The sequence below is a fragment of the Scyliorhinus torazame genome, chromosome 9 (genome assembly GCF_047496885.1).
Source record: "Scyliorhinus torazame isolate Kashiwa2021f chromosome 9, sScyTor2.1, whole genome shotgun sequence".
NCBI lineage: Eukaryota > Metazoa > Chordata > Chondrichthyes > Carcharhiniformes > Scyliorhinidae > Scyliorhinus > Scyliorhinus torazame.
Window position 1 is genome coordinate 261467760 of NC_092715.1, and position 12452 is coordinate 261480211.

The 12452-nt window shown below is 46.3% G+C and overlaps 1 protein-coding gene across 2 annotated transcripts in view; it reads right to left on the reverse strand.

Moving 5' to 3' along the window:
* The window catches only part of LOC140429847 (muscle, skeletal receptor tyrosine protein kinase-like), a 267141-nt gene that overhangs the window by 240161 nt on the left and 14528 nt on the right, over positions 1 to 12452 (reverse strand). For both annotated transcript variants that reach the window (XM_072517334.1, XM_072517333.1), the window contains exon 2: positions 4839 to 4965. In XM_072517334.1, the coding sequence (XP_072373435.1) occupies positions 4839 to 4965 (127 nt within the window). The remainder of the gene's footprint in view (positions 1 to 4838; positions 4966 to 12452) is intronic.

Genomic DNA, 12452 nt, shown 5'->3' on the forward strand with positions numbered 1-12452 from the left:
CCGCCACTCTCCTCGCACTCTTTTATCCTGTGTCTCTGCCACTCTCCTCGCACTCTTTTATCCTGTGTCTCCGCCACTCTCCTTGCGCTCTTTTATCCTGTGGCTGTGCCACTCTCCTCGCGCTCTTTTATCCTGTGTCTCCGCCACTCTCTTCGTACGCTTTTATCCTGTGTCTCTGCCACTCTCCTCGCTGTCGTTCTACTCTCCTTGCCTCCCCTAAGAGGAAATTAACTAACTTGCCCTTAAATCTATCTATACTCGTCACCTCAACTACTTCCTGTGGTAGTGACGTCCACAGTCTCACTACTTGATGGATAAAGAAGCTATCCTTGAACGTATTGTTGACTATCCAATACGAATGAGCCCTAGTTTTGGATTCCCCACAAGTGGAAGCACCTTCTGCACCTTCTATACAATTATTTCCTCGAGTAAAGAACTGCAGCCTGTTCAATCTTTCCTGATCGTTATAAACTCTGGGCTCTGATATCATTCTTGCTCAGTCTGTTTTACACAGTCTCAGACACAATTAGAACATATACCTGGTGTGACAGACTGTTTGACAGGTTAACTTATGAATGATGATCATTTTCATAGCAATGTGATATTAATATTTTATAGGACATTTCTTTCTGATTTAATTCCCTTCTGTATTATAATTAGTGTAAATGAATTTGCCGCCACCAAAATAATGAAGGAAAAGTATTCCTTTAGCACAATTTTGATGAACCATTTTCTCCCTTCCTCGCTCAGGAAATCGACTCCTGGGCACCAGGCTCCGTTCATTTGCTCGTCCAGGTGAATATTTTCTATTTGCTCGTTTGATGTGGGCATTGTTGGCTTGACCACCATTTATCGCCCGTCCCCAAGTCCCCTCGAGGAGGCAGTTGTGGAGCTACCTTCTTGAACTATTGTAGTCTCCCTGGTGTAGGTTCACAGCTTTTGACCCAGTTACAGTGAAAGAACGGTGATATATTTCCAAGTCAGGATAGTGACTGACTTGGAGGGGCGTGTGCAGGTGGTGACGTTCCCATGTACCTGCTGTCTTTGTCCTTCTGGGTAGGAGAGGTCACGGGTATGGATGGTGTTGTCGAAGGAGCTTTGGTGAGTTGCTACAGTGCATCTTGTAGACTACACACGGCTGCCGCTGTGCGTCAGTGGTGGAGGGACTGAATGTTTAAATGGATTGTTTTGTCCTGGATAGTGTCGGGCTTCTTGAATATTGTTGGAGCGGCACTCCTCCAGGCATTGGGAGAATATTCCATCACGCTCCTGACTTATGCCTATAGTTGGTGGGCAGGCTTTAGGGAGAGAGCCAGAATGTGCACACCTGTCACAGAATTCCTAGCCTCTGACCTGCTCTTGCAGTCACCATTGTTACGATCCCAGTTGGTGTTATAACTGGGGGGAAAGAGCCCAGAAAGGAACCCTGGCTCAAAAGACCGTAACCGTAACTTCTGCTTTCCTTAAAACAAAACGTGGAGGAACCGAGTCACACAACCGCTAGTATTAACAACAAGAAAAAAAATTCTTAAACATGAAAAAATTGGATTATGATACAATGCTCCTTTACTCCTCCCTGAGCTCAGATTTTAAGATTAACACAGATGACAAAGTACGTCTAATAATAATAATAATCTTTATTATTGTCACAAGTAGACTTACATTAACACTGCAATGAAGTTATAGTGAAAAGCCCCTAGTCGCCACACTCTGGCGCCTGTTCGGGTACACAGAGGGAGAATTCAGAATGTCCAATTCACCTAACAAGCACGTCTTTCGGGACGGAAATCGGAGCATCCGGAGGAAACCCACGCAGACACGGGAGAATGTGCAGACTCCGCACAGACAGTGACCCAAGCCGGAATAGAACCTGGGACCCCTGGCACTGTGAAGCAACAGTGCTACCCGCTGTGCTATCGTGCCGCCCATTTAAAGCTACAATTGCTCATTAACGCACAAAGACCCCTTTAAGCACACATGTTGACTGTGGTAAGACACACTCCTCTCTGAACCCAAGTTCATATCTGTGGATTTCTCCTCAAAGTCCTCACAAATGATTCCATGCGCCACCTTGTATCACCCACTCCAGCTCCCACGTGAGTGATTTCACATTTCACTTTCAAATCTCACATTTTCAAATCTTCTTTGAAATGATGCGTTCCTTTTTCTGCTCCCATCAAGGTTTCACTTTCAGGTTTTACACCTCCCCCATCAGGTTTCCTTTGTCTTAAAGGTTTTTACACAAACTCCGAGGTCCAGCCACTGATTCCCACAATTATTTCAAAGAATGTCTCCCAAAGTGTAGTCATTTTTCACAAACCATAGCACTACTCCAGATATCTTTCTGGCCTTTCATGATCCAATGCTTTTTCAACTCTCTGTGCCTTTACTGAAGAGTAATCTGTCTCCTCTGTTCCATTAACTGCAGACTTCTTGGAAACTGCTCTTCATTTTCTTTTAGTACCCTTAACCAGCTGGACTTTAGATTTCCGGCATCTGTCTTCTTAACCATTACTCTGTAGTATGGATTTTCTTCTAGCAAGGCTGAGAAAAATGTTCTCTCTTAAATCTTCTAAAACCAACTGCTTCTAGCAGAGCTCTAAGAGTTGCCTTCTCTCTCACTACCTATCTCCAACTGCAATCAAATTAGGTAAAGTAAAGCTCAAAAGCTTCTCCACCTTAAAGGGCCCCCGTTACTAAGCAACCACTGTTGGTTTATTTACACTTCATGTCATAGCCCTCTCTACACACAATAGAATTGAAACCAACCTCCACACATACAAACTCCTTTGTCCGTCATAAACCTAACTACAGGTTTTACTCTTCCAGGCTCAGAAACATTAAATTAAACTAACTTAAAATTATACCTTACTTCTAGTGTTTACCAATACAAATGTAAATCCCTTAAAACTACCTTTGTTTTCCTAACACTGGTTGAGTTCAGTTTCTGGACAATGTTGACTCTCTGGATGTTAATGGCGAGAGTTTTGAGAATGGTAATGCCATTGAATGTTAAGTGGAGATGGTTAACTCCTCTCTTGTTGGACATGGGAATTCCCCGGCACCTGTGTGGCCCAAATGGTACTTGATCTTGGGAAGCCATTAAAACCAAATCTGCTCTTCTCTTCACCCAATGACTGACTCATACATGTACTTTCCAGTAGGATTCTCTGGATGCATCAGTGCTAAGATCCTTGGCTGATTTACTCTGTCTTGAAGCCGAAGATACTGAGGACAGATGTAGATATATCAGCATTGCACGGGTCATTCAGGAAATCAAGTGTGCAGCCTCCCTAATTTGAATGACCCGAAAAAGCAGAGATAATTTTTTAAAAATTTATAAATTAATTTAGAAAAAAAATAGGATTTTAAAAAAAATCATCAATGTAAATAAGTTCTTCATTCACGGGTATAGCCCAATGCAAAAATCCCAATGGAAACACCGATCCAGTGTGCACTCAGGTAAGCACAGTAGCACAAGTGGATAGCACTCTGGCTTCACAGCACCAGGGTCCCAGGTTCGATTCCCCGCTGGGTCACTCTCTGTGCGGAGTCTGCACATTCTCCCCGTGTCTGCGTGGGTTTCCTCCGGGTGCTCCGGTTTCCTCCCACAGTCCAAAGACGTGCAGGTTAGGTGGATTGGCCATGATAAATTGCCCTTAGTGCCCCAAAAAAGGTTAGGAGGGGTTATTGGGTTACGGGGATAGGGTGGAAGGGAGGGCTTAAGTGGGTCGGTGCAGACTCGATGGGCCGAATGGCCTCCTTCTGCACTGTATGTTCTATGTAAGGTAAACTTTTCTGTGAATTGAGAAAAGGAAAATTGGCTCGCACTCCCATTCTTGACTATTATTCAGCGTCCTGAAGATTTGGGTGTTCTCACCTTACAGGAATGTTGCTACGAGTGTGGCTGGTTTCCCCTGTGGTCAAATAGATTGCCAACATCCACTCAGACAGCTGCTGGATGTATGCTGGAGCCAATAAGTGACCCCCTCTGGGCAGGGAGGAGTGATTGGACGATTCTTTGATCTCTTCTTTGCTCTTCAACCTCCAAACTGTTTGCTGGCTTCTCGCTATTCCCTGACTCTGTTTCTTTTTGGGGAATTATTGGTGTTCAACCGCAGCCTCTCGCCATCCCTTTTGACTGGCAGCGACATGGCGAGGGGAGGAGATTGTGCAATGAAGAAATGGTGGGTGTTAATAAACACCGTAGTTTTCTCAATGGCGGATTTGTAGCGGGATGAGGGGCTTGTCCTGTCAGGAGAGCTTGAGTAGACTGGGAATATATTCTCTGGAATTTAGAGGTGTGAGAGGAGACCTCACTGAAATGTATGAAATTCTAGAGGTTGTTGAGAGGTTGTTTCCCAAGGCTGGAGTTTCTAGCACTGGGAGGCTAAGTCTCGGGATAACAGGTGGGCTGTTAGGACTGAGATGAGGAAAGATATCTTCACTCAAGGAGGTTGTGAGTCTTTGGAATTCTCTATCCCAGGAAGTTATGGTTGCTCAGACATTGAGTAAGTTCAAGGCTAAGATTGATAAGTTTTGGGTGCGAACGGATAGGGCAGGGAAAAGGGGGGTTTGGAGTTAGAAGATCAGCTATGAGCTTATTGAATGGCGAAGCAAGCTTGAGGGGCTGAATGGCCCACACCTATTCCCAGCCCTAACGCTCTTAGAGTCTTGCATATACTCCTGTCAGAGAACAACTGATTCACCGTCCAAACTCAAGGAAGACAAAGGTCCAATGGCCATATTTTTGGGCTTGAGTACTCTCGATTATTTTGTCCTGTGTCTGACTCTGAACACTGATGGAAGCCAAATTTCAAGCCTTGTGGTGTTCTCACCTTATCGGAATGTTATTTCGAGTCCAGATTATCTCAGCGGCTGGAAATGAATCTACTCCACACAGGAAAGAGGCTTCATCTTCAACCAGAGCGTCCACCGTCTCCAAGGGACTGGTAATCTGAGGAGCTGGGAAATTAAACACAGATCAGGAATTACAGTTTGTGACCATTCGACAGAAACTCAAGCATACCGACTCGAGATTCTGCCTTCCTTCATTTTTAATTTCGTTTTTGCCTGCAAAAGTCAATCATGGAGCACCTTGCACAGCAAATGTCAAAGATTGGTCTACAATATCCAATACTCTCAACAGTTTTGTCCTTAACTCGTAGCGTTGACCTTCACAAAACCATAAACTACAGCGGACTTTCTCATACTGTAAACGAAAATAACCGTTCTTCGAAACCATAGTGTCATGTTCTGTACACTGACTGATAGGAATGCTGAACTACAGAACATCCAGTTCCTGACTTGTTAAAATAGTTTATTATAAAACAAATGTATGGTAAAGGTAACTGGAATAAATATACAACCAACTACTAACACTAACTAACTATCCTAGAGCTACTGCAAAATAAGTCTATCCACCAACACAACATACTCCCAACTCCCCAGGCACAGAGTCACATGGTACGTTTACACTGCCACCTGCTGGTCGGAGGTCATGCACATTATTATATACAAGTTTGCTTATGCATATCATCACACATGGAATTCCTACAGTGCAGGGAGGGGGCCATTCAGCCCATTGAGTCTGCACCGATCCTCTGAAAGAGCACCCTACCTAGGTCCATTCTCCCACCCCCATCTCCGTAACCCCATAATCCTACTTAACCTACACATCCTTGGACAAAATGGGGCAATTTATCACTGCCAATCCACCTAACCTGCATGTTTTTGGACTGTGGGGGGAAACCGGAGCACCCGGAGGAAATCCACGCAGGCACGGGGAGAAAGTACAAACTCCACACAGACAGTCACCCAAGACCGGAAACGAGCCCGGGTCCCTGGCGCTGTGAGGCAGCAGTGATAAACACTGTGCCACCGTGCTGTCCTATCCAGATATCACAAGGCACTTTACAATCAATGAAGTACTTTACAATTATAAGAAACACAGGATCATCCAGTCCTACTGACGGCCTTCCAACTTGGTTACCAGCGGAGACATGGATGTCACAGGAAGTTTCATTCCCTGACCAGAAATCAAACCAAGCTTGTGGCGGTCAGAGCATTGGATCCTCACCACTGGAATACCAAGGATTGTTATGCTCAGAAAATGAGAAATAGGGGAAGGACTAGGCTATTCGGCCCTCGATGTCCTGCGCCATTCAGTAAGATCATGGCTGATCTTCGACCTCCAGTCTAAGCTCCTGCCTGATTCCCTTATCCCTCGATCCCCTTTAGCATCCACAAGTCCATCAATCCCAGTCTTGAATACCCTCAATCAGCATCCAGTCCTCTGGCGCAGAGGGATTCCAGAGACTCGCCACCCTCTCTGAGTGAAGAACTTTCTTCTCACCTCAGTTTGACCTATTATCATGAAAAGAAACAAACCCCCAACAAGTACTCTGTCAAGCCCCCTTGGGCTTGTATTGATATTATACATTTCAATGAATCACAGAATTGTTATGGCGCAAAGGGAGGCCATTCGGCCCATCCTATCTGCACCAGGTTCAAGGGATTCACCTCTCATTCTTTTAAACAGTTTGCAGATAGTGGGACAATTGAATTTTATGATATGAAAGAGTCGCATAGACTCAAAATTCTGATGGGATTTGAATCACAAGTAGGTTGGTTGATATTTGGCATCCGACAACAACAACTTGATCTTACATAACACCGTTAACATCCCAACGTGCCTCACAGGATTGTTACCCAACACGGTTTGACAATGAGCCCCACGTTAGAATGGGTGACAAAATATTTGGTCATAGAGGTTGGATTTAAGGAGTATTCTAAAGGAGGACAGGGAGGTAGACATGGAGGATTAGAGAGGGAATACCAGAATGGGGGTTCCGGACAGCAAAGGACATTGTCGTGATGCACCTTGTGGATCTTAAACTGCTGTCCATCACTATCCCATTTTCACATGAGACAGGATGTGATGGATACAGACAGAACACAGCAACAGTCCGACAGAACAAGTGTGTTCTGCATAACCTCCAATTGTTGTAATATGTCTTTAAGGCAACATGCCATCACTTTCAGGGAAGTGTGTCATGTGATCCTGCCTCAGTGCCACTTCAGCCTGGGGCAGAACACACACACACAGCTCTGTAGCTCAGATGTCCTCAAGCTTTCTGTCCATTCATATCTGTCCAGGCATGTCAAGCATTAATAAATTAGCCCACAAAGTGTTTGGACAGTCCCTGATGAGTGATTGGTACCTTTATACCATTATTAACACACATAACATGTTATGAAGCAGTGATTCCTTCGAAACAGCATGGTGCTCAGTCTATGATATCAGTTATTATTGGTGGTATATAGTATTATCTTCAAATAAATGTTGCTAACTTTTGGTTGGCTCTTAAATGTTGCTCGTTGTGTCTTTACTTAATTTGCTCTGTTTCTATAACCTTTGCTCTAGAGTCGCCAGGTATCTTTATGATACCACCACGAGGTTCAAGTTCAAGTGCTGATCAATAACTCAATACACCAGTTAGTAAGTTTTAAATCAAAACACATTTATTATACTCAGTCAATCACTACTCATGCATAAAACTCTACTTACTAGACTATCTCTAACACTAAGAGGCCTATAATTAGCTTTGGAACTGGCCCACCAGGTCAAGGGAACAAATGGCCTTTTGTTCGATTCTGAGTCTGCAGCATTCAAAGCTGGTATGGACTGGTAGCTAGGAGCGCCTATCTCGTAGCGAGCATTGACTGGAGACTTACTTGGTTGGTGCAGCGACTAGGCAGGTCACTGTCAAGGGTTGTTTCGAGCTGCTGAGTGACCCTGCCAAGAAGGACGAATTGAACTTGGGGACTCTATTTTATAGTCCCCAGGGGCTTCGTGCCGTTCGGGGCGGACCCCGTATCTGGTTCCAAATGATTGGACTAAGTTCTGATCACGTGGATCGATTTCTCCAATACTGGAGCTGTTCCCTGATCGCTGGGTGGTTCCTAAGTGTCCGTTGGCCTTCCTTTGTCCTGGCTCCTACCGGCGCCGAGGAGTCTGGCTTGGCCTTGTTTACCTTAACTGTTTCCAATTGTTCCCGGGGATTGCTCATTAATATGTAGATGGTTGTTAGTTTAAGTGCTGTCTGGGTTCCTGCAAGTTCTGATATACAGGAGACTTTGCACCTGCTGTTTTTCCTGCGTTGACTGAATTTCCCTGCATTATTAGCGGATCTCCATTTTAAAGTCGGGAAGTGGCGAACCCAGCTGGCTACATAAAGAACCTACAATATTGTTTCACCAATCTGCTAATGTCCTTTAGGCAAGGAAATCTGCCATCCTTACCCAGTCCAGGCCCACAGCAATGTGGTTGACTCTTAAATGCCCTCTGAGATGATGCAGCAAGCCACTCAGTTCAAGAGCAGTCAGGGATAGGCAATGGTACGATTATGCTAAAGGGAAGAAGGCGTTTGACACATCCAGCAATGGTGGAGCGATGAAAATCGAGATGCTCAAGAGGCCAGAACTGGAGGGGTGCAGGGAGCTCAGAGAGCTTCAGAGCTAGAGGAGCTTACGCATTTTAAGTAACACTATTGTGGCCAGTGGAGTCGAGACAGTGGAAGGAAGTGGGTTTTTTGGTTTACATTATGTTTTATTCCTGTCCCTGGAAGGTTTCTTGTTGAACACGATTGGTTGCTGGGCTCCTGAAATTGAATCAAGCAATTCCAAGGATGTGTTAGTGAAACTATGGGGCGTGATTCAACCAACACATTTTTAAGTGTCATTTCGGCACGTTTCTGCAGGGTGATCCACACACTTATCCTTTGGCCGTGAGAGGATCCGCAGTGCTGAAGGCTGCTTTCTCAGTGTTTGACTGTTGGCAGCTGACTCAATGCTGCTGACAATTCTAGCGTTCAGGCGCATTATTCAGGCTTCAAAGTTTCCTTGAAATGCTCTGCACTAATCATCCTCTGAGGCACGGCATGTGTTCCCCCGGAGGAGCACTTGAGAGTTGAGAATATTTTGTTTATTAAATAGTCAACAGTAATAAAGATTTGAAAATCAACTGTGTAACATTCCTCATACCACACTAACCATTAAACAACACGGAAACGTCACCGTTCCATATTGGTACCAGTACAAAGCTTTATCAGATCATTTTCACACAAAAACAAAACATACGGTATCACTCCCTGTGGGTTCCTTAACAGAAACAGACGGTAAGCCTGAGAATGTGTTATCATGACCAGAACTTTGTTGTAGAAATGATCTGTCCATCAATGTGTGACTTGTCCCATGTATCAGTGCCATTCTCTGTCCAGGAGTTGCCCACATGGCCCAATCTCACCGGAACCAAACCCTGGCATCCACATATTCCACCGGCGCTCAAGGTGCAGTTGAACATCCTTGATTTACAGCATGTTTAATTCACGGTGACGTGCCAGTTACATTAGGCACTTACCACACCAGCAACAAAAGCCATCCGCAATCTGCGAAAGCATTTCTTCAACAGCGTCATCAGGCGGCCCATTTGGATCAATGTCGAGCACCAGATCTCGCAGCGTCTTCTTGCTTCAAACCCAATTGCTTTCAGGGCTCATACATCCCCCTGAAACCCAGTGTCCCAGGACCCAGGTACCTTAGAAAAAATTGTCCTTCTTTCTGGCTACAGAACAGGAAGGAAACAGCAACAGCAGCCTCCAGGCATCTGCAGCCACCAGCAGGAGCAAGCAGCAAACACAACCTGCAGCCGTGAACTGCCCTCACAACTAACAAGGCTCATTCCTCAGTAGCAATAGCCTTCAGCAGTGAAGCTAGAGGTTGCTCACATCCAAAGGGAGTGAAATTGACTTTAAGCATTGAAGCCACAGCAAGGCTCTGTCCTGGAAGTGTTTGGTTGGACAGACAGGCAGTAGTGTATTGGGTCTCCACAATATTTAAAAATGGCTTGAAGGCCTCACAGTTGCAAAGCCCCTCACCACCCCAGGGGCGATCCCCGACCTGGAACGCTTCAGCCCTTGACCGAGCCCATACCTTGCTCCAGTGACCTCGAGCTGCGAGCCGGGAAATAGGAATGGCTACTCCCCTCCTCACTGCCCCTCAGCCGCCATTGCGCCAGCTTCCCCGTTTTTAAAAAGGAATGCTGAATAACGTCCGTATGATTTCTCACTGGGGAGTTGGGTAATTCCCAGGAGGCTGCTGCATTCGACTTCAATCTCGCTAATGAGATTCAAATGAATGCCGTTGAGGGTTAATAATATGCTCGCCATTTTTGGACGACATCCGGAACTCGCCATCGAGAGTGTCCGGGTGAATTGCATTCACACCCAGCATGAATCTCGATTTTGCCTTTCCCCTCTATTTACCCAGTTCACTCAGATCCACGACGGGCGCAACACGGCGGTGAAACCACGCCCATGATGATGTTGTATTCTAGCACATTTCCATTACAGGGGATAGTACACCATGTCTAAAATCCAGGGTAATCTCGGATTAAAGTCTGTTTCGGAGTCCACACAAGACAGTGAGCATGTGTAACAACTCGCCAGAACCTCTTCAAAGTTAAACCCATGACCTCTACCAGCTAGAAGGAAGAGGGAAGCGGACACCTGGGAACACCGTCACTTGGAGGTTCCTCGCCAAGCCACTCACCACCCTGACTTGGAATTATATCAGCCGTTCCTTCAGTATCACTGGGTCAAACACCTGGAGCTCCCTCCCTAACAGCACTGTGGGTGTGCCTACACCACAGCGGCTCACGAAGACGCTCGCCACCACCTCTGCAAGGGCAATTAGGGATAGACCAACTAACTAACCTTCGCAATGACACTCGCATTCCACTAACAAATAATAAATTATATAGCACAACAATACAGCGCAGCTGCAGCGACAGACAACACTCGGGACTAATTCTTTAGGCTTGGAATAGTTTTAGTATTTTGCTGCAAAATATATTCAGGGTAGGTTCCTGTATGAGGATTTAAGAAAATAGACCAAAATTAGAGAGAGACCGACAAAATCCCCAGATCGTTCCATAATCATGCATTTCTAATTTCTATTAAACTTTTTTTAGTCTGACCTCTCAATTCCATTTGAAAGATTGTTTTAGGTAAACACAGAACTGTTTGATTTGGACTGGAACACAGGTGGCTTAGCACAACCGTGCAGAATGGAGTTCTTGGGTTCCTCACTGGGTTCAGCGGGTCAGAGCTCCCCCAGTGGATTGATTAGCAACTGCACCATTTGCTCTGCGATCGACCAATAAAGACCCAGGATTTTAGGACACAGAAACACGCCATACAGCCCCAGCCCAACAGGTCTTTGCCGGCGATCTTGCTCCATACAAACCACCTCCCCCTCCCCCCTCTTTCATCTCACCCCTCCTATTCCTTCCTCTCTCGTGTGTATATAAAGGCTTCCCGTTCAGAGTATCTGTGGTTATTGCCTCAGCCACTCGATGTGGTAATCAGTTCCACGTTCTCACCAACCTCTGCGAAACAGAAGGAAGGTTTGAGGCCAGCTCAGCTCACATGGTGGAGGCCATGAAATTGGGCAGGAAAGCAATAGAAAATCAAAGGGAAATTAGGCTCGAGGCCGACCAGCGCTCCTGAGAACCAGCTAACATCTCCCTTAATTTCTTTCCACCTCCTTACCCACCCCCCCCCATTGGCTCTCGTCCACTGAAACCTTAAAGGGTTTCGAGCAACGCACTGTTTTCAGCATGGGGGGGCCTTCTTGTGATTTTTCTGGCAAAAGAACATCAGAATTAGGGGAAGGCGTGGACCATTCAGGCTCTCGGGCCTACTCCTCCTGGCCAATATGATTGTGGTTTCAACTCCGCTTTCTTGTCTGCCCCCTTGTCGATCATAATCGATCAAACTCAGCCTAGCAGATAGCCAATAACCCGTAGCCTCCACTGCTCCCTTGGGAAGGGAATTCCACAGACTAATGAGCCTCTGAGAGAAAATAGTTTCTTCTCCTCTCCGTCTCAAACGAGAGACCCCTGGGGTGGGATTCCCTGTTCCTAAGATTAGGTGTTGACTTCGGGGCAGGTTCGAGGACTTCCACGACAGCAAAACCGGCGCCAAACCTGGACCGATTCAGTGACTGTGGAGGGGCGAGCACCAGCTCCACGTGGAACACAATCGATCACAATGAGAAACGGTGCAGGATTCGCCGGGTCCGTGATTGACACTCGGGAGGCTGACAAGCTGCAGCCGCACACACACATTACACTCCCCACACACACTCAGCCCAGCCAACAGGATGCCACTGGTTGCGCTGGGGTGAGCCCATACAGCGGATGGGTTGGCTGGTGGTCAAAGGGCACCTAGGGGGTTGCCCTGGGGGACACCCATATGACCTGTGGCCCTAAGCTGGGCAGCACGATAGCACTGTGGTTAGCACTGTTGCTTCATCGTGCCAGGGTCCCAGGTTCGATTCCCGGCTTGGGTCACTGACTGCGCGGAGTCTGCACGCTCTCCCCGTGTCTG